Below are 27,202 nucleotides of genomic sequence, written 5' to 3'. Positions count from 1 at the left end.
TTAGAAGGAGCTGGAGAGTTCCTCAGGTCTGCAGAAGACAACACGCTCCCTTTAGAATAAATTATCTTGACAGCATTATGCACAGGCATGCCCACATGGACAGATATTAACTCTCTCTTTGCAGCCTTGTGTTTGGAATAGCCATAGTATTCTCCATCTCACCCCCCAAAGATCCAGGAATGGCTCTATTGCCTTCCAGGTTGAAATGAGCCATGGAAGTACCAAGAGCACCTTTCACTGAACTCAGAGGAGAAAGAAATAACGACTTTTCAAAAGAGGTGCTTACTGGATTTCAGCAATGCTGCCAGAACTTCAGTGGCGGCCCTGGGGAAAGAGAAAGAAAAGTGGAAAAGTCAATGTTCAATGGTCTTTTTGTCAGCCCACGGATCCCAAAGCCAGCAGGCTCATTGCTGCCACCTAACAGCCCCACTATTAACCGGGGAGCAGGCATTCTATTGACTGCAGCACTGACCATCAAAGAGGCATAAATGCAGAAATTGCTTCAAGCAAAGTGTCTGTCTTGAAAATGGGTCTCAGGAGTCCCCATTGCTGCTGGAAATATCTCCCCCCTCCCCTGTCTTGCCTCCCACCTTCCACCACCTTCCTTACACTATGCTCCCCATATATCTGTTGCTCATCCCCGCCAGAGCTCCAGCCAGTCTCTTGGTTTATACTTGGGAACCCCAGCAACTCTGGAGGATGGGTTGGGAAAGGGCGGGATGTGGAGGCTGAGTGAGTACACCAATGCAGCCAAAACTTCTTGAGCCTGGGTTGGGCTGGTGCGAAAGGAAATCAGTGCTGGAGGGAGTGGGGGAAGTAGAGTAGCCCCATTAAGTTCATCAAAGGGGATTAGCAGAGAAAGAAGCATGAAAAGAAAGAATGAGGGTGTTCCAAGCAAAGGACCGAGCCCCATTCTAGATCACAGGCCAGGTCTATAAGGTGACCCTGCATTTCTGATTTGCATGGCACTTTTGTTTTGGGGAGTTCACTGAGGAGGTAATGATCCAACAGATGATAGTTTTGTGAGGGACATACTAGAGGTGGGGAGGAGGATTTGAGGTGACAAGGGCTCCAGCCAGAAGTGTAGCATGGACAGAGAATGAAGAAAGATGGGTTGAACGGAAGCTTGGAGCCTTGCTCCTCAAAGCATGGGGCTCCCATTAGCAGCTTTGCATTCCCTGGGAGCCAAACAGAAATGTAGACTTTCAAACCCCATCCCTGGCCTGCTGCATCAGAACTTTCATTCCAACAGAGAATTCATAGGCATATGAGTGTTGGAAAATAACTGGTTTAGAGGATAGGTCAGTATGGTTTGGTTACTCTTTGATGTTGAGAAGAAAGTTCAAGGTGACTCCCAGATCCAAACCCTCTAGAAAATATCGAATAGTGTGATAACATAGCAAATAATTATGAATCCAAATAGTGACATTTCATGGCAGGAAATACATGCTAAAGTGTCATATTAGTCAAAGAGGTGAGGCTAATTCCTGAGTAACAAGAAAAGATTCCTTTTCAGCTCCTAACTGGGGGATGAACATGTAATGCAGCGTAAGACACCTTTAGGGCAACGATGAACATAAGGTTTCAGACCACTATAGCCCACTATTCTAAAGAGACCTGATTCGAGTGCACAGGTCATAAGCCATTTGATTGATTTTGATTGATTTTGGATCAAAGGGGTATGGTGTCAAGGTCAGAAACATGAGGTGAAGCTTGTAAACAAAGAATTCACAGGATTTGATGACAGGCTTGTTGTGAAGGGCAAAGTAAAGGCAAAAGTTGGTCATGGCCTGAAGTGTTCAGTTGGGGTAAATGGGAGAACAAAAAAACCATTACAACAAAAGAGGGAAACTGAGGTGTTTACAGAAGGTAATCATTTCTATTTGGGAAATGCTGAGCTCAGGATGAGGGGCACACAGCTACATGGAACTTTTGAGAATGATGCTAGAAGCATAGATACAGAATTCTAGAGAGATCTGGAGTTGGGGATACATATTCAGGAGTCACTATGGTAACAATGATCATTGGAGCCACAGGAACAGGTAATATCTGTGAGGAAATGCAATCAAGAACAGAGTACAGGGTTGGCCCCCAAAGCATCTACACTAAAGGACTCAGAGAATGTGCAATCCAGGAAGCAGGAAGAGAGGGGATGAGGGGCTCTGTTTTGAAACAAAAAGTTCTCTAGATTCTCTAGGAACAGTTTTTTTCAAACTGCAAGTTGTGACCCAATAGTTGATTGTAAAATCAATTTCATAGGTTTTGACTAACTTTGTGGATGAAATTGAATCAACTGTAATAGAATAGATTATATCAATATCGTTTCATGTAGCAAAGGTCCACTGTGATCTGAGAAACTTTTATTTCAATGCACATATACGCATGTGTGCATACGGGGAATCTGATGTAAATGTTTTCCTTTAAAAATAAAAAGCTTATAAAGATGTTGTTTAATGGATAGGGCCCATAAAAGATCTGAACAAGAACAAACGTCTGGAATCAACTAATGAACTAGTGAGCAAACACAAAGTATTTGATCTCCCAGATGGTGCTGAGATCCAGGCACCAAGCCACTCATGTGAATGTCACCCAGAGGCTCTGTATTTCGGGGTCTATTTTGACAGTAAATATCTGGAATTCGGTCCACTCTCTGAGCATATCTCTCTGCTTCTCTCCTGCTCTCCCAGTGTAACTAAGAATGTAAAACCCATCAGAAATGAGGTAACCACTTTGTCAACCAATGGCTATAAATACAAATAAAGCAAAACTTTAAGCAGCTAAAGTCTCAATAAGTAAGAAAATACTCACTTCCACTCCAAGAAACCAAATCCACTGCATTGAGACAGTGAACAGGGGCCCAAAAATCAGTGCCTTTGGGGTGCTGAGCTGTTCCCTGCTCCACATGGACATCCAGCACCCATGTTGCTGGTAGTTTCACTGATTCCACAGAATAGGACTTTTTGAGAGGGCTTATTTTCTCAGAGTTTAAACCCATACCACCATCCCACATTATGTGCATCCCCCAGTTGGATGTCCAAGTGGGATTGAAAGTAGAAATGCCAAAATGTCCTCCTCCATCAACTTTCCCTGACTGTACATCACTGAATGGGTCATTTAATAGATTCTTACAAAATACCCTGCTCCAAGAAAACTACAATACCCAAAGGCAAAGTAGAACAGCCTCTATCCTATCCATTGTCCCAATGGGGTGGGCTAACTCAGTCAAGATGCTAGAGGTCAGAGGTCACTTCCACGCTCCTCCTCAGATAAAGCCAAACTTAAACCACTGGCAAATTTATAAATATTCTTTTGTCATGAATTTAGCAAAAAACCACAGACTTAGAAGAATTCAATTTACTTCTTCAAGTAGAAATAAACTTTAAGAGGCTTTATAATAGTCTTAAGTCATTTGTCTCCACTCTTTGGGGGGCCCGTATAAATGCCAAGCCCTGTGCTAAGTGTCCTATGGACATGATTACCCATCAGTTAATCTTTACAGGAATACCAGAGGGTGAAATCATCAGTTCTGTCTTACAATGGCAACAGTGAATCTCACAATGAGCAAAGCTCCAAGTTCCAAGTTCCCGCAGCTAGCAAGAGGCAGTGTGGACACAAAAGTCTACATCTGCCTGACTCTAGAGCCAGTGCTCTAGAGATCTAGTGATCTCTCCACCTTCAACATAGTTCTAGAAAGATTATAAGATAGCTCTCAGTTCAATTTCTTCATCATTTCAATAAGGGCTGTGCAGTTCAAGAGGTCAGGTAGGTGACTGGTACAAGGTCATATCATAGGATTAATGTGTCACTGGGCCAATGAAACAAGCAACTTGTTCCACTTGACTCTAGCGCTTGCCTACAGGAAGCAGTTAAGCTGAAGCATGAGTGGATGATGATATTTAGAGGTAGTCATGGTGACAAGGAAGGAGAACTCTATTGGTAGCAAAGCCACAGAGGTCCATGAATGCCAGAGCTGAGCTGATGAATTAGGAGTTACAGAGCTTGGGTTAGAAGCCTGGAGGTGCCACTTTTGTGGTCGTGGGTTCTGGGCTTACTTGACTGCTCCAAATCTTGGTTTCCTCATCTGTAAAGTGGGTATAATAAGATGTAACTGATGGGAAGGTATGAAGAGTGAGGTGAAGCAAAGATTAAATTAAGGGAAATTAAACTAAAATCTACCACACTTCCTGAAACACGACATGAACCTGAATGGCATCACTGGCAGAACTAAGTGAGGAAGTGAAGGTTCATGTCTGCACATGTGTTTGCAGATGGTGAGCCCGCAAGCTGTCATTTGCCAGTCAGGAGAGGCCCCTGGAGAAAAATGAGTCCCTATTCCCCAGTACATGGAGAAACAGAATGACCAAATTATCTCTTGGAAGTAAAACAGTCTATAACTCAGGGGCGACTGGGTGGCTCGGTCAGTTAAGCATCCGACTTTTGGTTTTGGCTCAGGTCATGATCTTGGCAGTTCCTGAGTTCAAGCCCCGCATCCGCTCCACACTGGCAGTGCAGACCCTGCTTGGGATTCTCTCTATCTGCCCCTCCCCTGGCTCATGATCTGTCTCAAAACAAATAAAAATTTTAAAAAAATATTCTGTAACTCAGATGGCCTAGATATAGAAATTGCCACCTAGATTTTTTATCTATATTGTTGTGTAATAAGTTACCACAAACTGAGCAGCTTCAAACAGCACTCATTATCTTACCATTTCCATGGGGCAGGAACCCACGGCTTAGCTAAATTCTCTGTTATGGTTTTATAAGACTGTCAGGTGTCAGCTAGGCATCAGCCAGGGCTGAGTCTCCATCTAAAGGCTCCACTGGGGAAGGGTCTGCTTCCCCTCTCAAAGGCTGTTGGCAACATCATTTTGCTGAGGACCCTGGCATCTTGCTGTCTGTTGGCTAAGAGACCAGTCTCAGCTTCCTAGCGGCCACCCACTATTCCTTGCAAAGTGGGTTTCCCCAACGTGACTACTTTCTTCACGAAAAGGGAGAGTTTCCACGTGAATATGTAAATAAGATAGAGTCTGATAAAACACAACATAATCACAGGACAAACATGCTATATTTTTGTCATATTCTGTTAGTTAGAAGCAAGTCCCAACTCTTCCCCACACTCAAGGGGAGTGGAATACACAAAAGTATAAATACCAGGAGATGGGGATCACGGGGTGGAGGATATCTTCAGTTCTACATACCACACAGAGCTTCTTGTAATCTTTAGCATTCAGATACCACGATCCTAATAATCTCCTCACCAGGACGAGACCCTCTCTCGTCCTCTCCTTTCCAGAGAACGGAACACTACCTTCTCAGAAACCGAGCATGCAGCCTCCTCCCCAGCTTGCCTTTACCGGGCACACACTCAAACACCCCCATTTCAAGGTCTAGAGTGCTCTTAAGTTGTCCATTCTTTTCGATCTCTGATGTTTCCACCCTAGTCCAAGCATATGGGGGTCTGGGACATCACTGAGAAATGTAATTTCTGGAGTTTCTAGAGTTATTAGCTCTTGGTTGAAATTTACAGTTTAATTTCTTGCATAATAAATGCAAATGAGCTGCATGATCATTTTAGATATATTAGAAAATACAGTTAAGCATAAAGAAGTAGAAATCATGAAAATCACCCAAATATCTCTCCCTTAACTACTGCCATAACTCCAGAACAAATCTCTCCATAACCTCTCAAGCTACAACTAGAGTGATCTTCTCAAGAACACCTGGTTAGGGCACCCTCACATTGCTACCCCACACCCAGTCTTGCTCTTGGATAACAACCTAAATCTGAGACATGGTCCAGGAAGCTCTACCAAATCTGCCTGCCACCACCCCTCCACCCAGTCTTGTCTCACATCACCCTCTCTTATGGTCCATAAGGCCAATATTCCCTCTGCCAATCCTTGGAACATGTTCCCATCACTTTGTCCTTTGTCCTTGCTAACGCCACAGCCTGAAATGCTCTGGACCTTCCCTCCTCCTTCACATGTAGTTACTACCTCATCCTTCCAATCCTAGTTTAGTTTTCACCTCCTCAGGGAAGACTTCCTTGATGGCTAATCTAGGTCCATGTCCTTTATGGGTGTGTTTATCCTTTCCCCCCATTTTCTCATTGCACAATTTGATTTTTAATTATTCACTCAGTGATGTGATTATTTTATTAATCTCTGTCTCCTCCCTGCAGTCTGCAAACTCCAGAAAACAAGAAACCTTCATTTTGCATTATTCTTCCCCCCACCATTTAATAGTATTTGAATACAGAGCACCATCAAATATTTGTTGAGCCTTTTCCAAAAATTGGGCTCTGCTCTAGGAGCTTCATATACACTATTCATTCATCCAGAGATATTTATTGAGCACCAACTATGTGCTGGGATAAACTGATAAACCAAAGATTTTTGTGTTCAAAAGGGTTGAGGTAGCATGACAAAAAAATAGCTAGTATACAATATTTTTGAGTAATACATTAAATTTGTATTCTAAAATGCGATAAATGCTAAGGGAAAAACAGAAAAAAGTAAAAACAGGGTAAAGAGATCAGAAGTGCTGGGATGGGTTAAGATTTAAGAGACTGTCTGGAGTAGGCCTCATGGAGGAGGCAATAGCTGAGACGTGAAAAGAAAGGAAGTTGCCGTATAAATATCAGAAGGCAGCAAGTGCAGACACCCTGAATGACAACAGGCTGATTTGTTCAAGGACAAGCAAGTTGGACAGGGCTGCTGGAGCCAAAGAGGGTGAGAGAGGAGAGCTGGAGCTGACGGGAGGAACAGGGACCATTCACACAGGGCCTGGAAAGCACTGTAAATGCTTTCACTTCCCTCCAAGCGAAGCATTCCCTACAGGATTTTGAGCAAATGATCTAACATATTTTAAGGTTTCTCTGGCTACTCTACTTTTTTAAATGAAAATGAAAAAGGACTCTAGGGAAGCAAGAGTAGAAACCGGAGACAGACCAGAATAGAAACCAGTAGAAAGCTACAAGGAGCTTGCTCTACAAGGAGCAAACCAAATGCAGAAACAAACAAAAAGGATTATATACCATGGCCAGAGTGGGATTTATCCCAAGAACGCAGGATTGGTTTAACATCTGAAAGTCAACCAATGTAATAATCCACCATAGGAACAGAATAAAGGATAAAATCCACATTACTGTCTCAACAGACATGGAAAAAGCATTTGATAAAATCCATCACACTTTCATGATAAAAACATTCACCACATTAGGGATACGAGAGAACTTTCTCTACCTGATAAAGGGATCTACTTGAAACTCACAGCTAACATGATACACAGACAAAAAAAAGAATGAATACTTTTCCCCTGTGATCAGAAACAAGATAATGATGGCCATCGTCACCCACTACCTCTGTCCAACACTGTACAGGAGATCCTAGACGCAGCATTTAGGAATGAATGAATGAATGAATGAATGAATGGCATACAGACTAGAAAAGAAGAACTAAAACTTCTCCATTTACAGATGGCTCGGTTTTGTATAGATAAAGTCTGAAAGAATCCACCAAAAGACTATCAGAGCAAGTTCTGCAATGTGACCACAAGAAAAGATCACTATACAAAAGTCAATTGTATTTTGTATAATACACTAACAATGAGTAGTTCAGAAATGAAAATTTTAAAAAAGCAACCTCACGTATCATGGCAGCCAAAAGAATACAATTCTCAGTAATAAAATTACAGAAGAGACCCAGGCTTTTACACTGAAAAAAAAAAATAGAAAACATGGTTGAAAATAAAGTTTTTAACATTTAAATAAATAGAAATTCTCTAAATTTCACCTGCCACCTAACTACTATTATGGACCTAAAACCAGTGCAAGCATGTACACTCCAGGCCTCCTTCTTCAGGGCACAGCCAGAGTGATCTCAAGAGGAACACGGATATGTTTTGAATTTAGAGCTAACAGGATTTCTTGACAGCTTCCTATGAGACGTAACAGTAGCTCAGTTATTTCTCACAACAATCCCCATTTTAAAGATGAAGGAACTAATCAAGGTACATTAACCTGTCTGAAGTAGCATTAGAAGGCAACAGGGCTGGGATTTGGCCTTGAGTTGGTCTGACCCAACATTTGAGCACTTAATGCCCCTGGGCCCTTAACCCCAACACTGGGCCCATAGAGCTTTCAGAAAGAAGGAAGAAAATGGTCAGAAAGAAAGAAGGAAGTGGTCCTAAGAATTTGCCCCTAAAGCCTCTCTAGAGCTGGCTGGGAGATGTGGGGGTGTAACAGCAGAAACAGAAAGTGGTGGTGGTTGTGGGGGGGTGGGTAGGAATTAGCTAAATAACAGGCGGATAAAGCAAGAGGACTTTTACAAGGGATAGAACATGTTGCCTGCAGAGCACAGGCACCCAGAATGCCATCTGGTACAGTCCCGGCCTCCTGCCTGGCTTGAAAACAAGTAGCAGGATGGATAAAAGTACACACACACACACACACACACACACACACACACACACACACACGTGCACACGTGAGAAGCTGAGTTACCAAGGAAAATGGATGGAAAATGGATCTTGCTAATCAGCATTTTCTTTCTTTTTTTAATGTTTATTTATTTTGAGAGAGAGAGAGAGCAGGAGAGGGGCAGAGAGAGAGGGAAAGAGAGAATCCCAAGCAGGCTCCACACTGTGAGTGTGGAGCCAGATGTGACGCTCGAACCCAGAACCCATGAACTGTGAGATCATGACCTGAGCCGAAGTCAGATGTTTAACTGACTGAGGTGCCCCTGATCACCATTTTCAAGGGAGAGAGGAGAAAATAAAAATGGAAACCAAGATGGCTCTAGCATCATGAAAGAAAAGAAAAACCCTGAACACATAGTGTAAAGCTTGAACTGATCCTGTGCCCAGCATGGAAACTGTCCCTCTTTTTCTGGAGGGTGGGGGTGGGGGAGAGGAAGAAAAAACAACCGCCACCTCCCAGCTCTGTCCAGATGCTGCCAAAGACAGTTTGTGGGAGCCATCATTCATCATGGGAAATGTTTATAGGAGAAATTGAAACACAGACCTCAGACTGGTGTGGTTAGTAATACTCAGCAGGAAGTGTGATGGAGGGGTGGCTACTGCCTGAGCTCAGCTCTGCAGCCAAGGCTGGGACAACCCCACCCCACCTGGTCTGTCAGAGGAGCAACTCCGCAAAGCAGAAATGGTTTGGAAGGACTTCTAAATTCAGGGGTAGGGGCAGCAGGATCAAGGACTTGGACACAAGCCTTTGAGACTCCCCAAGGCCAGGACGAGGAAGAGTAATGTCTGAGGAGGGGAAGAAGAAGGGTGGGGATTCCAATAAACTCTCACATACAGGGGACTCTTTCTCTACAGAGGGGTGTAACTCTCAAGTTGGTACTTAAAGCAAATATTACCTTTGGGCTTTCTTAAATTATTCATAAAGTAAAATATACACGGATATGTGACTCTAAGCCTATTCTGTAATGTGTGTGTGTGTGTGTGTATATATATATATATATATATATATATATATAATGTAAATGTATAATGAGTACAGTATATAATCATACACATATATGCAAAATAAAATGTTACAGAATGTTTTGTTATATTGCTGTAGTAGATCAGTTGCTATATCACACATTTAGTCAAATTCCTGTGATTCAACCCATCTAGAAATATCTGGACGCAAAAAGGAAAGACCGGATCCCTATCTCATTGCATAGCACAGAGCAGGTACCCAATAGATATTTCCTGACCTCATGAATAAATAAAAACGTATCTGATTTTGGAGATCTGGTTTTGGATGGCTCAGTTGGTTAAGTGTCAGACTTCAGCTCAGGTCATGATCTCACAGAGAGAGCCTTTTCTCTCTGTCTCCCCCTACCCCACTTGCATTCTCTCTCTCTCAAAATAAACAAATAGGCTTAAAAAAATGTGTCTGATTTTTGCTCCGGCTAAAGGCCAGAGCAAAGACAAGCCTGACCATTCTGGCCTGTTTGGTTGAGGGATAACAGAGGGACCCCCAAGCTTGGTGCCAAGACTTAGCACCCCAGCACCAATACAACCAGCACTTTGAAAGGTGGTCATTCACAAAAAAGGCAAATATTGTATGATTCTTTCCACTTATATGAGCTAACTATTATGGGCAAATTCATAACCAGACTCAAGGCAATCTGGGGCCGGTGGGGAGGAGAATGAGAGCTATTCCTTAATGGTTACAGAGTTTTATTTGGGGTACCAAAAAAGTTTGAAAAATTGATAGTGGTAATGGTTGCACAACATCAGGAATATAATTAAGGCCACTCAATCATACACTGTAAAATGGTTAAAATGGTAAATTATATGTGGTGTGCATTTTACTACAAAAAAAGTTGTCATTGGATCTGATGAGTCCTCTCTTCAAAAAACCAACTTAGGTCTTTTAGGAAAGAAAGGGTAAGAGGGCAATGGCCTGCAAAGTGCTCCCTCTCTTGACAGGACATGGGAATAGCACCAGAAAAGTTCACCAGTCACCCAGCCAGTGATTCTCCAGCTGGAGTGAGCATCAGAACCCGCTTGAAGGGCTTGTGAAAACAGGGTGGTGGGCCTGCCCCCAGAATTTCTGCCTTAGGAGGTCCCGGTTGGCAGCCTCAGAAATTGCACTTGTAACAATTTCTCAGGTGCCACTGATGCTGGTGGTCTCCAGATCACACTTGTAAACCACAGACCCAAGTAGCGGGTGCTCAGTAGACTTGGTGGAGAGGAGTGCTCCTGGGACATGATTCTTTCCTGCAAAATTCTCAAGACCCTCAGTGATGTCTCCTAGTGGTGCCATGATTGCTGGACCTCAAGGCAAAGACTCCATAAACATCCCTCTCTCTGAACTAAAATTACAGACTATCACCTGAAAAGAGATCCATGAGTTTTCAGAGACTCTTTCCAAACTAGAGTCTGAGGTTCCAGACAACAGAAGCCATTATTCATTTTTGTCTGTCTCAAAGCCTTACCATGACTTGGCACTCATTTCTCAACTGACAGGATTAATGCCTGGGACTCCCAACATCCTTGGAGTAGTGAATCTCTTCTAGAAATCAGGGGCTTCACTAAAATTCAGATGATAGGGGCAATCCCACTTCTTTAAATGTTTATTTATTTCTTTTGAGAGAGAAAGAGAAATAAAGAGAGAGAGAGGGAGAGGGGGAGAGTCGGTTAAAGGGGGAAAGAGAGAATCCCAAGCAGGCTTCGTGCTGTTAGCGCAAGCCCGATATGGGGCTTGATCCCACAAACCATGAGATCATGACCTGAGAGTCAGACATGTAACCAACTAAGCCACCTAAGTGCCCCAACCCCACTTCTTTAAAGGACTGGCTTTATTGTCAACAAATCCAACATTACTTATAATCTTCCAGAGAACTCAAGACACATAGTGCTACTTGAAATTCCCCTCCACACATCATGGTCTGGCATTTTGCCACAGGTTTAGACAAGCAATGGGAGGATTCTCATTCTCTAAAAAGCTTTCCCTCCCTTTGCCTTTTCCCATCTAGCAAACTCCTCCCTACCTCCCAACAATCCAGCTCAAGTTCCAGCCCCTGTTACCTCAGTTCCAACTTCTGGAAAGTTCTTCCTCTGAGTTTCCATCACAGTTTCTACTTTCTCTTACCACAGCATTTTTACAGTAACACAGACATGATCTACTTGTATATTTAACTCCATATTTGGCTAGAAGTTCTCTGAAGACAGAAACTGTATTATGATCTTTGAAGTCTGAGCACCTGCTCCATAGTAGTTTTTTAAATATGTTTTTTAATGTTTATTTATTTATTTTTGAGAGAGTGGGGGAGGAGGAGAGAGGGAGAGAATCCCAAGCAGGCTCCATACTTTCAGTGCAGAGCCCAAAATAGGGTTTAAACTCACGAACTGTAAGATCATGACCTGAGCCAAAATCAAGAGTCAGACACTTAAGTGACTGAGACACCCAGGCGCCCCCATAGTAATTTTTAAATACAGGCTTGGTGTCTGAATAAATTAATAAGTGAATAGGTGGCAAAAGTCTTCTGCTAAACTTAAATGTACCTTAATCTTAACCCCACATTACCTCTAGAAACCACATAAAATAAGGGTCACAAAGAAGAACTTTTTTTTTTTAAGACTATCAGGAGTGAGTTGGAATATGGGAGGAGGGCAAGGGGGCAAGGAAGGCACTGACTGGGTAAGGGGGAATGACAATGGGCAGGCTGCTCAGCTCTGTTGAGAAGGGGGTGTGGCATCATGATTCTTCAAGGTAAGTCAACAAGCTTGTAGTAAAGCCAGAGCTGGTAGCAGCCAGAGCTACTGGTGGAGTCCACCTGCTTTGTTTCAGACTCTCTCTAGAAAGCTTGGATATTTTCCCAGACCCCTCACCCACTGTAAGCCTCATCCTTCAATCTTCATCCAGAAGTACAATGAAGAATTTGATGACTTTGCCTAGATTGCAAGGTGAAGGAATTTTTTTCCTCTGTTTACAGTTCTGTTTCTATTCCATTTGGAATTCCTGAATTATTCATAACCACTGTACCATAAACAAGTCTTTGCCTATGGGATGTATGGGTGGATGGACAGACAGATGGATGGATGGATGGAAAGGTGGCACAAGAGATACGAGCTTCTCGTTCAAAGTAAAACTCTTAATGAGTTCACTTCCCTTCCTCCCAAAACCCCATTAATTTCATTGTGGAAATGCAAAACAAATAATTTCATAACAGTGGAGGTAATGGGAGGGGGAAGTCATAAGCCAACCAAAGATTCTAACAAATTTTGGGAGACAAATAGAAAGTCTACTGACAAATGAAGCAAAGGGAAGGAAGCCACAGCCCAGAAATAGCTGTAATGGGACAGCAGATGGGGCTGAAGGGGTCTTTCACTGTAGGGGGCAATCTCTCAATCAGAAACCCAGAAAGGCTGTGGGTCAAAATTCTACCCAACCCCCCACTCTCATCTGAAACAACAGTTTCTTATTCTTGAATAATATACAAAAACCTCACAAAGGAAAACAATATTCAGATTGCTAGTTCTGGAATCAATATCTTAAGAAACTCTTCTGAAAATATTTTCAACCCTAAATTATCACTTAAAAGACAAGTTTTGTATATATCTCAGGTAAGATGGTACACTGTGACTTTCAAGTACAAGAAAAACATTTTTTTTCATTGTGTGCAGCTCTCAGACTCTTGAGAATGTGTTGTGCCTAGATTGGCAAACACAGATCTACATCATGAAATATTTTGATTCTCATAGCCATGGATGAACTTCCCACTTTTTGTATTTCCCTCAGCCTCTCAGAGCCTTTTGAGGTGATTATTAAATAGTAATTTATGCCCTTGCCCTCAGACCCCTTATGTAATCTTTATCCTCTCCAGGGAAAGGATGAACCCTGGTAACTCTCACAACACCTAGCACCCGGGCTTTGCATGTGGTAGGTCTCCATGGATGTTATCCAAATGAAAGCTTCCCACAGCTTCCAGATGGTAGGGAATAAGGACATTGAACTTTTGCTATTTTAAGGATGATAAAATGTTACCCCCAACATAAAAGGTTCTTCTGAAAGTGGATTGTCAGTCACTGGAATCCACTGAGTGTTCACAATGTGGCAGGCTCCATGCCAAGTCCTTACTTACTTGTTTCAAATTTTTTACAACAGATCTGAGGTTGTCCCATCTTATTATGAAGAAACTACAATTGGGGAGATTAACAAAACCTTCTCAGAGCAGATACTTAAACCCAGGTCTTCTGATTCCAAGTATAGTGCTGGTTCTACAGCACAATGTCTTTCTTCTAAGAAACTGATTGAGAAAGAAAAGCAGAGAAAAGGAAGAGGTGAGGAAACAGGGTCACATGAAAGTGCCCCTACCCCCATGTCCAACACAGAGTTTAGTCTGTCGAACTTTTGTAATGGAGTTAAATTGATGGTCTCAAATTGGCCTTCTTTGTCTTCAGGCACCTCCCCCTACATGTGTCCAGGACTATCTGTTCTTGCATTACAAATACCCTTAGACGAGAAGGAGGTTCCAACTCTCTTGCACCCATGCAACATACTAAAGTAGCTGATAAGACAGATTCAAAGTTCTAAAGCTCCACATAAATGCATTTCAGCAAAAAAAGGATGCCGCAGAGGCGCCTGGGTGGCGCAGTCGGTTAAGCGTCCGACTTCAGCCAGGTCACGATCTCGCGGTCCGTGAGTTCGAGCCCCGCGTCAGGCTCTGGGCTGACAGCTCAGAGCCTGGAGCCTGTTTTGGATTCTGTGTCTCCCTCTCTCTCTGCCCCTCCCCCGTTCATGCTCTGTCTCTCTCTGTCCCCAAAATAAATAAACGTTGAAAAAAAAATTTTTTTTAAAAAAAAGGATGCCGCAAATTCCTAAGGTGGCCTGAGAGTTGGACACATTCCACATTTGCATATAAGAATTTTGATATTCTCTAACAATCTGTAACACTGCTCCTCTCCATTGCTTTTCTACCCCTCCCTCCAGCCATGATGTTTCTTTGGTGGTACCTGATGTACATCATGGGTTTGGAGATGAAGACTAGCTGCCATCACCTGATCCCTGGACAAAGCTTTCCCAGTGAAGATGGACACAATACATTTTCTGCATACTGTGAAAAAAAGGGTCTGCCAACCCACTGAGTCACAATGTTATGTGACAGCATCATCTTTGTGGACTGAAAGATTTCTAAAAGTCATTTTCTATTTAAGGCAGCTCCTACTCTGTGGTCAAGCAACTCAAATGTGGGCAGTAGGAAACTATGTGTGCTTGTTAGTTATATCCAGATTAGAAGACCAGAATGATGATAGGCACATGATGTCTTTAATGAACACCCTGCCCAAGATAGCCTTCCTGACTATGAGAGCACCCTCTACTTAAGGGTGACGTTTTGTGGTGACCCTTCTCTATGGAGAAGAGAGGAAAAGATTTGGAAAATATAATATCCTACACAGAATTCTCCATATCTTTGATAGGTCTTGGTTGACCCATTGACAAATCTACAGTAGTTCTAGGACACCTGTAGACTGGACTATTCCTATGTATTATCAAAATTGTGTTAGCCAAGTAGAGTGTGATGTTAATAATAGATATGCATTTTACCACATATAAGTATTCACACAGGCTAAATAATGCAAAACATACCTAATATGCTTTTGATTATCAGTATATTAGCAGCTATGTAATTATATTTTTTACACCATTATTATATGCCATGCACTTAAAATACATGAAAGTGCATTATAAGTGGATGGGAGTTTGAATAAGAAGGCTACACTTTTTTCCAATTTAATGAATTCCTGATTCTTTGCAGCAAAACCATGATGAAAATTAATGAAAATCCCAGTGGCTATTATTCTAGCAGAAGAATATGATGGAAGTAAGAAATGCTATAAAATTACCACCTTTAAACAATGAACCATAGGGGGTATCTCCCCCTCCAGGGTCTGCAGTTTGAGTAATTGGTAAGTCACCCTTGTCTAGAAAGACACCGTAGATGACTTATATGAGGCACAAAAGATTGAGTGGACTTGGTAAAGATATTTTTTCTTATAATTTTTTGAAATTAAGAGAGAAGTTTCATTTTAAAAAAATTTAAGTCTCTGACCATCAAGTTAAGAACTCCAGCTCTTTTGCTTTTCCTCTACTTCTCTGTGCTGTGACCTAAAATAAATCCAAGCCAAATGAGGCCTTAAAAATGAAGAAATGAAAAATTAAATTGTGAGACAGACCTTCCAAAATACTGCATCTGTCCTTCAAACAACTGGGCCAACAAATGGAAATAGTGTAAAACAATGAACAGCATTCATCTGGGACCTAGATTTACAGAATAATCTAATGTTTCCGTTGGAAATCAATCCAGGCCCCAAGGGAAGGTCATCCTTGTCTACGATAAACACAACCATTATCTTGGCTTTTGCAAATCAGGCAGTTGTGTCAACCCCCAGGTATATAAGAATCATCCATGTTTATTTTAACAACCCCAACTGATAGGACTAAATGGGTTTAAAGATTAAATGCCTTTCTAGGGTGGGTTTCCTACATTTGCAGAGAGTTTTTTGCTAAATAAAATTAGGTTCAAAAAAACATAAATCATGAGAACTAATTTTCCTCGTAAACAACAGGAAAATGTTTAAGCCTTTTCTAGGGAGGCCAGAATCTTTTATGTTGCCAGAAGCCTGCCTATAAATTCATTAGTCAGATTTACTCTATTGGAGCCATGTAGCTTAGAGAAAAGTTCATCTAAGATGGAATAAGTCAGCTGCTGAGGAATGTCACAATTTCTATAACAGTACAATGTCATGCATGAAAGAACAAAGTGCTTGGGTCCCTAAAGAATGGGAAGTTAGCACTTTTGATAAAGCAGGAATCAGATGATGACCGTCCAGCACATGGTCATTCATTAGTGCCCTCTGCCATCATGTCCTTTGGGTACCATCAGCCAACTACATTCTGCTGTGGTCAAATGTCATGACAGTCTCAAGAAGTGCAATCTTCTTTTGGGACAACAGACAGAACAAGAGGGAACCTATAATATTATAATCAGCAGGTCCAAAAGGCTATTGTGCTGAATACAAATCCCAGCAAATATCCTGTGTTCAAATAAGCGTGCAAGCCACTTCGCACAACATCCTTCCATACTGAGATAGTTGAACAAATTATGATACATCTGCATGATATACCTATGCAACTCTTACAAAGAATGGATAGGCCTATGTATTTTTGCTGAGTGATAATAAACAACCTGAATAACAGTAACATGTCAATGTTAAAAAGTAAAAAGTGCGGGTGTCTGGGTGGCTCAGTCGGTTAAGCATCCAACTTCGGCTCAGGTCATGATTTCACGGTTCATGGGTTTGAGCCCCGCATCAGGCTCTGTGCTGACAGCTTGGAGCCTGGAGGCTGCTTCAGATTCTGTATCTCCCTTTCTCTCTGTCCCTCTCCCATTCACACTCTGCCTCTCTCTCCCTCTCTCTCTCTCTCAAAAATAAACATTTTTTTAATTTAAATAAAAAGTAAACAAGAAAGCATGCATGTGCAATGAATGATATATGCACATATGTACATATGAACATATAGGGACATTTGGCAAGCATTAAAAAGAATAGGAACTTATGCCACAAATTTAGCAGCAATCTCCAGGGAATGGAATTGGTATAGAAAAAGGAGCATTTGTAATTTTTCTAAAAACTGCATTATAGGGGCGCCTGGGTGGGTCAGTCGGTTGAGTGTCCAACTTAGGCTCAGATCATGATTTCATAGTTCTTTTTTTTTTTTTAATTTTTTTTAACATTTATTTTTGAGACAGAGAGAGACAGAGCATGAACGGGGGAGGGTCACAGAGAGAGGGAGACACAGAATCTGAAACAGGCTCCAGGCTCTGAGCTGTCAGCACAGAGCCCGACGTGGGGCTCGAACCCACGGACCGTGAGATCATGACCTGAGCCGAAGTCGGACGCTTAACCGACCGAGCCACCCAGGCACCCCATGATTTCACAGTTCTTGAGTTCGAGCCCCACATCGGGCTCTGTGCTGACAGCTCAGAGCCTGGAGCCTGCTTCAGATTCTGTGTCTCCCTCTCTCTCTGCCCCTTCCTCGCTCATGCTCTGTCTCTCTCTGTCTCTCAAAAATGAATAAACATTTAAAAAAATTATAAAAAAACCCTGCATTATATTAATTTCTTATTAATTTCAGCTTGAGCTGCCATGACAAAATACTACAGACCGGATCGCTTAAACAGCATAAATTAATTTTCTAACAGGTCAGGAGACTAGAAGCCTGAGATCAAGGTCCAGCAGGGTTGGTTTCTGGTGAGATCTCTCTTCCTGGCTTGCAGATGGCTGCCTTTGCACACTGCCTTCATCTGGCTTTTCTTGGGTGTACACTCTCTTTCTCTCATTCTTCTTATAAGGCTACCAGTCTTATCAGATTGGAGCCCTATCCTTATGACCTCACTTAACCTTAATTACTTCCTGAAGACTCTATCCCCCAAAACAGTCAGTTGCATTAGAGTTAGGGCTTCAACATATCAATTTTGGGAGGGAAACAATTCTGTAAATGTTTCTTTAATGGACATTATTAGCGGCCTGCCCAGCATTTATCTCCTTCCAAATGGAAACTCTATTTTGTTCAGGTATCTACTTATCCCATGTGTAGCCAGGTGCTTAAGGAAGGGCTCATCCATCCTTGCTATGGATTAGTTTAGCAATAAGGCTAAGACCCAATTCTAGCCAAAGACATGTGAGAAATAGTCTACTGAGGGATTCTAGAACAAGTCTCTTATCTCCTAAGAAAGAGCCCTGGGAAGCAATGGTCACTCCTCTTCTTAAGGATATAGCCATTCTCAATTTGAGGCCTGTACCTGCTTCAGCCATTCTGTTACCAATCTGAGTATAAAGTCAATACTGAATATGGCAGAGGCAAAGAAGGGAAAACCTAAACTCTTAATGCTGTCACTGACTCACAGGATCAACTATCCCACAGCTGACCTTCCCAGTCACACAAAGCAATAAAATTTCTCATTGCTCAGATCATTATAAGTCAGGGTTTGTTCTGTGGCCTGGTCAAAATCATCATAAATGATACGATTTGTAAGAAATGCTTAAAATGAATCTTTTTAAAGATTTTTTTAAAAATCACTTTCCTAGAAATTTACAACATGTATTGGCATACTAAAGACTGACAAATCTGTTTTAAAAATCCTATTGTGGCTGAACCTGAGCTCCCCAAATTTATTTGATAATGGGATCCTTTTATGTTCCCTTCAGCAAGTCCTAATATCATCAACAAAAGGAAGTAGTTGTTGAAAGACACCCCCAGGGCACAGCTGGGATAGACTAGGCAACATGGGGAAATGAAGGAGCCTGAACTGAAGGAACTAGCAGCAAAGGTTCCCTAAGGAAGGAAACTCTTGAGGGACTTTTAAAATCTGGGATGTCCAATATCTTTCTTTTTTTTTTTTTTTTTTTTTTTTTTTTTTTACTATGCTGCCCTTTGGTTTCAATACCATCACAAACATCTTTGGTCCCAAGTCTTCGTTAAGTCTGCCATGCAGACATTTACTGGTGAATACTGAGAGCAAAAAGATACTCCACTTTAATCCCAAGGACATGGAATCCCAGCAAGCCAGATGATTTTCAGACTTTCAACAATCTGTCTATGTAATGCTACACACACACACACACACACACACACACACACACACACACACACGTATATATGTTTCCTAGGTATCATTTGGGTGGGGGCATTACATTTGGGACTCATTATCCCATGAATCTGATGAACTAAGCAATGTTAAATATGTAGTAAATACAAATAAAAACTAGGTAAACCATATGAAAAATAGGCAATGCAACATAACCTCACCTTCTGAGCTGTCACAGAGAAGGGCATATTTGTACATGGGCATCTCGTTTGGTCCAGGATGACCACAGGCAAATTCAACCAATCAGAAATCTGAAATATCCCAGCCAAAAGCCCTTCACCAAGGTGCCTTTCTACTACCAGTTATCATTACGAGGATTTTATAATTATTTGTGGGATGTTATGATTAACATGTCTTTCCCTCTTAATTTATAAAACCTATGAGGACAGGGACCATATCTATTTTACTTACCATCCCGTCCCCAGTGCCTACACAGTACCCCACCTATAGTAAACTCTTAATAAATATGTGATAAAAGAATGAATCCATCAGTGAATAAGGCATTTAATAACACTCACAGATCAACTGAAGTGAATCACTCATGCTTAGTGACTGTAATAAAGAATAAATATATTCCCATCATAAAATAATGTCTACAAGTAGAAGAGAACATGTCAAAGACAGTATATTTGTATCAGGTTCTCCAGAAAGACTTATTTGACAAATTATGGAAATGCATATCTTTCCTTATATATGTCTGTTGCCTAAAACTTGGTAACTTAATCCTTTTGTGCATATTTTGATGGGGTTGGGAGCATGATTAAATCATATAGCAGAACTGGGGGGGGGCCCTCTGGCACTCCCTTTGGAATGAAGGGCTGCCTGTTCTGTGCCCAAGTAATGGCACATCCTCCCCTCCTACTAACTATCTAACATGGGATCAGAAATTTGTTCCATAATTCATCGTGTCTCTTGAGTTATCACAAAGGTTATCATAGGTTAATTAGTTGTAAAACTGGTTAATGTTTCAGGAGGCTGGATCTTCCAGTATACAGGGACATAGACACGGAGAGCTTTGTTTTCCAGAATGCTTTACTTCTAAAACCACTATCGCAGAAATCCACAAATACATTACATTGAACAATATTTTTTTTCAGACACTGAAAGCAATGCTATAATCTGGCAGGGGCACGTGGGGAGCAGAGGAGGATGTAGGAGAAAGACCCCAAGACTATGGCCAAGTAGACATTGCACGCCATTAGTATGTATCACTCTTTTTTTGAAAATGCCGCAGCGCAGACCCAGACAGTTTGACAAATGAGTAGGATCATGGAGAACACTGAGGAAGATGATTAAGGGAGTGTAATAATTGATATATGAGGAAAGAGGCTTTTGAAAAATCTAATTATGAAGAGACCCAAATGATGAGTTTGCTGAGAAAGTGCAGATGTACTTCTGCTTTGCACTTGGAAGTAAACCCCAGAGCAGGTTAGGAACCAAAGGACTTGTTCCAACAGGATGTGGGTAGGAGTGAAAGGAAGAAATAAAAAATGGGAAAGTCAAGACCCAGTGTCAGGACAAAAGTCTTCACAGGAGAATGTGTTACTCTGTACAGATCTTCCCCCATGGCTGTCTGTTCTCCAGATAGAGGATTACTGCAGACCCCAGTTTCTGTCTGTAATGCCCCTCACTTGGCCTGACTGGGCAGCCAGAAGGGTCCTGTCATTTCCAATTAGGATGATTGTTTAATGTGAACAGCTTTGTGTTTAGAAGGGGGGATGTTTAGAAAATGTAGAAAATATTCCTAAATGAATAGGTCTTGAACAACCTTCAGAATCTGGCTAAAAGGGTGACTTAACTGAGAGGGGTACTCCCAGCCCCATTCTTTACAGTCTGCACTTTACCACTGTCTGAAACAGCCCAGACCCTGATTCTGATGTCCAACTATGTCTCTGTGTTGTCAAGGTTTTCCAGCACCTCGAATGAGACTTGTGGAGCCAGCCACCTGCTCTGTGCCTACATGCAAGTCTTGAGCACCTCATGTGTACCATTAAGCAAAACCTACTCAGAATGAAGAAGTGGCTCCATCTCAAGTGAACTATGGAGTCAAGATCAGAAAGAGCCAAGAGGGGCCAGAGTGACACTTTCCATTTGCCACCTTCTAATTTGGAAAAAATGGTTATATGGCTCTGTCGCAGCATTCTGAACTCCAGTGGAATGAAGCAATCTTCACCTAATAGATCCTCTCCCATTCCTATGATGGTATTCCTTGACCCCATTTCTGTGCTTACACTCTGCCAAATCCATGAGTCCTTCCTCTGGTCACCTCCTCTGTTGGAAAAGGAATGATTTGGGGAAGTTGGACAATAATAACGGACCAATTCACCTGCCTCTCAGTGACATTTCTAAATAGAGTCAGGGAAAGTATTCCCATCTGGGATGAAAGGGTTCCCAAAGGTTGCTTAATCAACCATCACAGTAGCTGGTATAATCAAATTTACAAATAAATCAAGGTGATGTTATTTCTGTCTTCATAATTATTTATCTTTCCAAAAAAATGAATTAGGTTTTTTACAAGAATTTTTAAAGTATTTTTTAGCAATGAAAATGTGAAAAAAATTAAGCATAAAATAAATCTATTTATGGTATTTATCATGCCTGTTCTCAATTAGACAGGTAGGCTTTTTACAAAGATGGTACTAAAAACAAAGAAGGAAGCCCCTTCACTTCCAAAAGCCAAGGCCAAAGAAAAGGCATTGAAAGCCAAGAAAGTGAAGCTGAAAGGCCTCAGCCAGAGAAAAAAGACCAGCAGGTCACCTGCCTTCCAATAGCCTAAGACACTACAGCTCTGATGGCAGCCCAAATATCCTTAGAAAAGCACATTAGAGGAAACAAGTCTGACCACTATGCCGTCATCAAACCCCCCAACCACCAAGTCAGCAGTGAAGAAGATAGAAGTCAACAGCACACATGTGTCCATTGTGGATATCAAGGCCAACAAGATCAAATAGGCTGTGAAAAAGCTGTATGACACTGACGTGGCCAAGGTCAACACCCTGATAAGACTCCTAATGATGATGCTTTAGATGTTGCCAACAAAATTGAGATCATCTAAACTGAGTGCAGCTAATTCTAAAGATAAATTTTTCAACATAAAAAAAAAAAGACATAGGATGGAATGGATGGGTGAACCAACAGATTGCTAAACAAGATGATGTATGTGTACTATTGATCATACTATAGCACTATTTTATAACTCGCATCTGCATTTTCACCTAATATTATACTTTCAAACATTTTCCTAAAATACGTTTTAATGGCCACATAATATTTGGTGTTATGCATATATTGTTACCCGCTCATCAATACTTTACAGTTCAGTTTGTAAGTTATTTCTAATCTTTTACTATTAGAAACAATGCTGTCTCAGTATCAATGGATGTAAATCTATGATCATTCTTTTAAGAATTCTGGAAGTGGAATACCTAGGTAAGAGGAATTAAGCTCTTTTATGGCTTTTCATTCACACAGACAGTTGCTGTATATGAAGACACCTGTTCGACCCTGCCCTCACCAGAACTCATGCTATCACATTTTATACTGGTCCATATGATAGACAAAAGATGTATGTGTATACACACAGGAGTAAGTGCACATACCATTGTTCCTCCAATTTTTAAATTAAATTCATACAATTTATTATATATTTATATGATTTATTTAGAATACATTAATGTATGCAATGTATTTTATAAGTATATAATAAAATTATATATTTATAAATTATATAGTAAAATATTCTATTGTATATTTAAAAATTATAAACTTACAATATTTATATTCTATTATAAATTTAATATATTACCTCCCAATACTAGGTACAGGGAAGATTTCCCAACATATGTAAACTTTAAAAGTAACACAGAAAAGTTCAGAGCAGAGACAAGCCAAGTGATTTTTATTATTTTTAATTTGATTTATCTATTTTTAGAGAGCAAGAGAGCATGAGATGGAGAGGGGCAGAGAGAGAGGGAGAGAGAGAGAGAATCCCAAGCAGGCTCTGTGCTGTCAGCATGGAGCCTGATGTGGGGCTTGAACTCAGAAACACAAGACCATGACCTGACCTGAAACAAAGAGTCAGATGCTTAACTGACTGAGCCACCAGGGCACCCCATGCCAAGTGATCTGTAAAAGACAGAATGGTTTCTAGCCCAACAAGATTTGAGTGTGAATGAATTAAATGTATTAACAAATTTAGAGGAAAAAAAAAAAAAGAAGCCTGGGCCATTGTAATCAAAGAAAAAGAAGGATTGCAGGCACAAATGTTGAGAAAACCCCAAGAAATGCTTTACAACAGAATCCCAAACCCAGGATAAGGCTCATTCAGTCCCACAATAGATACATCTCCATTGCAAGGATGCCTGCAGCAGATCTAGGTTTTTACTATTTTATTACACTTAAATCTCTTTCTCCAATATTATCTTCTGACTGGTTATTTTTGGTAAATGGGAAAACAATATTCATGTGTTCACCTTATGGCTAAAAACGTCACCAAACTTCTTATTAATCTTCCTAGCTTATCCAGTAAACATTGATACTCTGGATTTTCCAAGTAGATAATAGTGTCATCAGCAAATGATTATTTGTCTCCTCATTTTCAATACTTTTAACTGTCTCACTAATGGTAGCATGTGGGCTAGAATTTCATACACAGTGTTCAATACCAGTGGTAAGAGTAGGAGCTTGCATACAGGTTAAGTTTCTATGAGTGATCTAAGTACATTTGAAAAAATGCAGGGACACCTGGGTGGCTTAGTCAGTTAGGCATCCAACTTCAGCTCAGGTCATGATCTCACAATTCTTGAGTTCAAGCCCTGCGTCAGAGTCTGTGCTGACAGCTCGGAGCCTGGAGCCTGCTTCAGACTGTGTGTCTCCCTCTCTCTCTGCCCCACCCCTGCTTGTGCTCTGTCTCTGTCTCTCAAAAATGAATAAATGTTAAAAAAATTTGCTTAAGAAAAAATGCATAACTTCTGCTCTGTCAGCAGAATATATATATATATATATATATATATATATATATACACATATATATATATATACACATATATATATATACACACACATATATATACACACACATATATATATTTATGTGACCCTTGTTAATTGTATTCTTTAAGTACTCTTATATTCTCTTATTGTGTGTCTATTTCATTACTGCATTTAAGAGATATCTGTTGGAGTCACCATATTCTTCTGGTAGGTATATTAGTTTTAGCCTTACATATTTTTTAGCTATGTTGCAGGGTGCAGAAAAAGTAATAACTATTATATTACTCTTATTTTTAGTATATATTATTCCTATGTTCTGCTTAATGCTTTTTGCCTTGATTTCTGCTTTCTTTGATATTATAACCACATTATCTATTTTTGTTTTTAACAACTATATGGAAATATCTTTGACGCACGAGAATTGTATATATTTAAGGTATACAAGTTGATGTTTGGATAAATGAATATACTGTGAAAAGATCACCACAGTGAAGCTAAATCACCCCATGCAGTTATTAGTGTGCATGTGTATGTGTGTGTATCTGTATGTGTAGAAGATTTAAGATCTATCCTCTTAGCAAATTTCAAGTGCACAATACAGTATCACTGTGCTGGACATTAGACTTCCCAATCTCATTCATCTTGCGTAACTGAAATTTTGTACCCCTTGACCAACATCTACTCATTTCCCCTCCTCTTGTTCCTGGCAACCACCATTCTACCCTCTGCTTCTTTGAGTTGTACTTTTTATAGATTCCACATATAAGTAAGATCATGCAGTATTTGTCTCTATGTCTGGTTTATTTCACTTAGCATAATATCCTCTTATTTTCATCTATGTTGTTGTAAATGACAGGATTTCCTTATTTTTAAGATTGAATAATGTTCCATTGTGTATTCCACATTTTCTTTATCCATTTGTCCATCAATGGATGGACCATATCTTGACTATTATAAGTGATGCATCAATGAATATGGGAGTGCATATATCTCTTTTGAATATTGATTTTATTTCCTTCAGATATATACCCAAAAGTTTGATTGTTAGGATATATGGTAGTTCTAGATTTTCATTTTTTTAGTAACTTCTATAACTGTTTTCCATAACAGTTATACAAGTTTACATTTCCACCAACAATGTACAAGGGCTCCCTTTTTTCCATATCCTCGCCAACCACTGCTTATCTTCCATCTTTTTGGTAATATCCATTCTAAAAGATGTGAGGGGATATTTCATTGTGGTTTTGCTTTGCATTTCCCTGGTGATGAGTGATGCTGAGTACATTTTTACAAACCTGTTGGCCACTTATAGTCAACCAATCTTCTACCGGGGTGTGAAGAACATATAATAGGGAGAGGGAAGTCTCTTCAGTAAGTGGTGTTGGAAAAACCGATATTTATACGCAGAAGAATGAAATTAGACCCTTAACTCACACTATATACAAAGTCAACTCACAGTGGATTAAAGACTTAAAGGTAAGACCTAAAAACGTGAAACTACTAGAAGCAAGCCTAGAGAAAACCTTCTTGCCATTGGTCTTGGCAATGAGTTTTTGGTCATGACACCAAAAGCACAGATGGCAAAAGCAAAAACAGACAAATAAACTACATCAAACTAAAAAGCTTCCTGTATAGCAAAGGGAACCATGAACAGAGTGAAAAGGCAACCTATAGGATGGGAGAAAATATTTGCAAACCTTATGTCTGATAAGGGGTTAATAACAATAATATATAAAGAACTCCTACAACTCAACAGCAAAAACAAAAGAGTAACAAATATCTGATTAAAAAGTGGTTGAAGGACCTTAAGAGGCAATTCTCAAAGAAGACAGACAAATGGCCAACAAATCCTTCATCTGTTTTTCTTTTTCATTTTTTATTTGTTAGCTGTAGTGGCTGTTGCCACTGTTGCTGTACTTATCAGCAGAATTTTCTTGATCTACTTGCTTTCATGTCTTTATTTTCAGGTTTCTGGTGTCATTTTGCTTTCAGAATGTATCCTGTAAATATGAAACAGCAACCTTTTAATCTCTGTTGTAATTGTTGAGTTTATTCACATTTGTTGGGACAGGTTTGGACTTCTGCCATCTTATGTTGTGTTTTTCACTTGCAGTGCATTCTTTATTCTTTTTACTTTCCTTTCCTTTTATTTGATCAGCTAAACTTTCTTTGCTTCATTTTTTTCCTCTACTGCTTTAAAAGTTAATCTTTTTTATGTTTTTCTAGAAGTTATCCTGTCCTTTATGTATAATTAAATCTTAACAATGTGTTCAGTTTGAATTTTACTGATGGAAAGTTTTTTTTATAATTTTTGTTTGTATGTGTACTTCTGATTCTGTTGGGGAGAGGGACAGGGAATTAAACAGAGAAATCACCGGGGCGCCTGGGTGGCGCAGTTGGTTAAGCGTCCGACTTCAGCCAGGTCACGATCTCGCGGTCCGTGAGTTCGAGCCCCGCGTCAGGCTGGGGGCTGATGGCTCGGAGCCTGGAGCCTGTTTCTGATTCTGTGTCTCCCTCTCTCTCTGCACCTCCCCCGTTCATGCTCTGTCTCTCTCTGTCCCAAAAATAAATAAAAACATTGAAAAAAAAATTAAAAAAAAAAAACAGAGAAATCACCTAATGATTTTTTTCTATTTCCCTTTTTCCTATACTCTTCCCAAAGATATTTGCATTTATAAGTGCATGGTTATAAACTCAGATAAAATTAAAAGACTCATGTGGAAAACAGCAATACAGTGCCACACTTCTTATATTTAAGTCTTGCTCCACAGTAGCAAACTCTTCAAATATTTCTGCTGTGTATTCTAGTATTTACCACCAACCTTGTAAATATGCTGATAATGCTACTTATTGACCTTGTATTTAGACAATGCCTACAGACAGCTGTTTCGGTAGATGGCTCTGATTGGCCTCCCGAAAGCCATCGATAACCTCTTTGTCTTGCCTTCCTCAACTATGGAGGATGAAAAACTAGAATACCTTTCTAGACTCCCTTGAAAATAGATGTGGTTTTTTGATACATTTTTGGCCAATGAGGTATAGGC

At 40.5% G+C, this 27,202-nt stretch overlaps 1 protein-coding gene across 2 annotated transcripts in view; it reads right to left on the bottom strand.

Moving 5' to 3' along the window:
• The window catches only part of AGBL1 (AGBL carboxypeptidase 1), a 696,557-nt gene that overhangs the window by 626,785 nt on the left and 42,570 nt on the right, over nucleotides 1–27,202 (bottom strand). For both annotated transcript variants that reach the window (XM_047086819.1, XM_047086820.1), the window contains exon 5: nucleotides 287–324. In XM_047086819.1, coding sequence (XP_046942775.1) covers nucleotides 287–324 — 38 coding nt within the window. The remainder of the gene's footprint in view (nucleotides 1–286; nucleotides 325–27,202) is intronic.

This window comes from Lynx rufus, unplaced genomic scaffold (genome assembly GCF_022079265.1).
Source record: "Lynx rufus isolate CCGP_SWC_20201006 ecotype Redwood Valley unplaced genomic scaffold, mLynRuf1.p SCAF_21, whole genome shotgun sequence".
NCBI lineage: Eukaryota > Metazoa > Chordata > Mammalia > Carnivora > Felidae > Lynx > Lynx rufus.
Note: the sequence above shows the minus strand (reverse complement) of the source record. Positions and strands in the feature narration are given on the sequence as shown.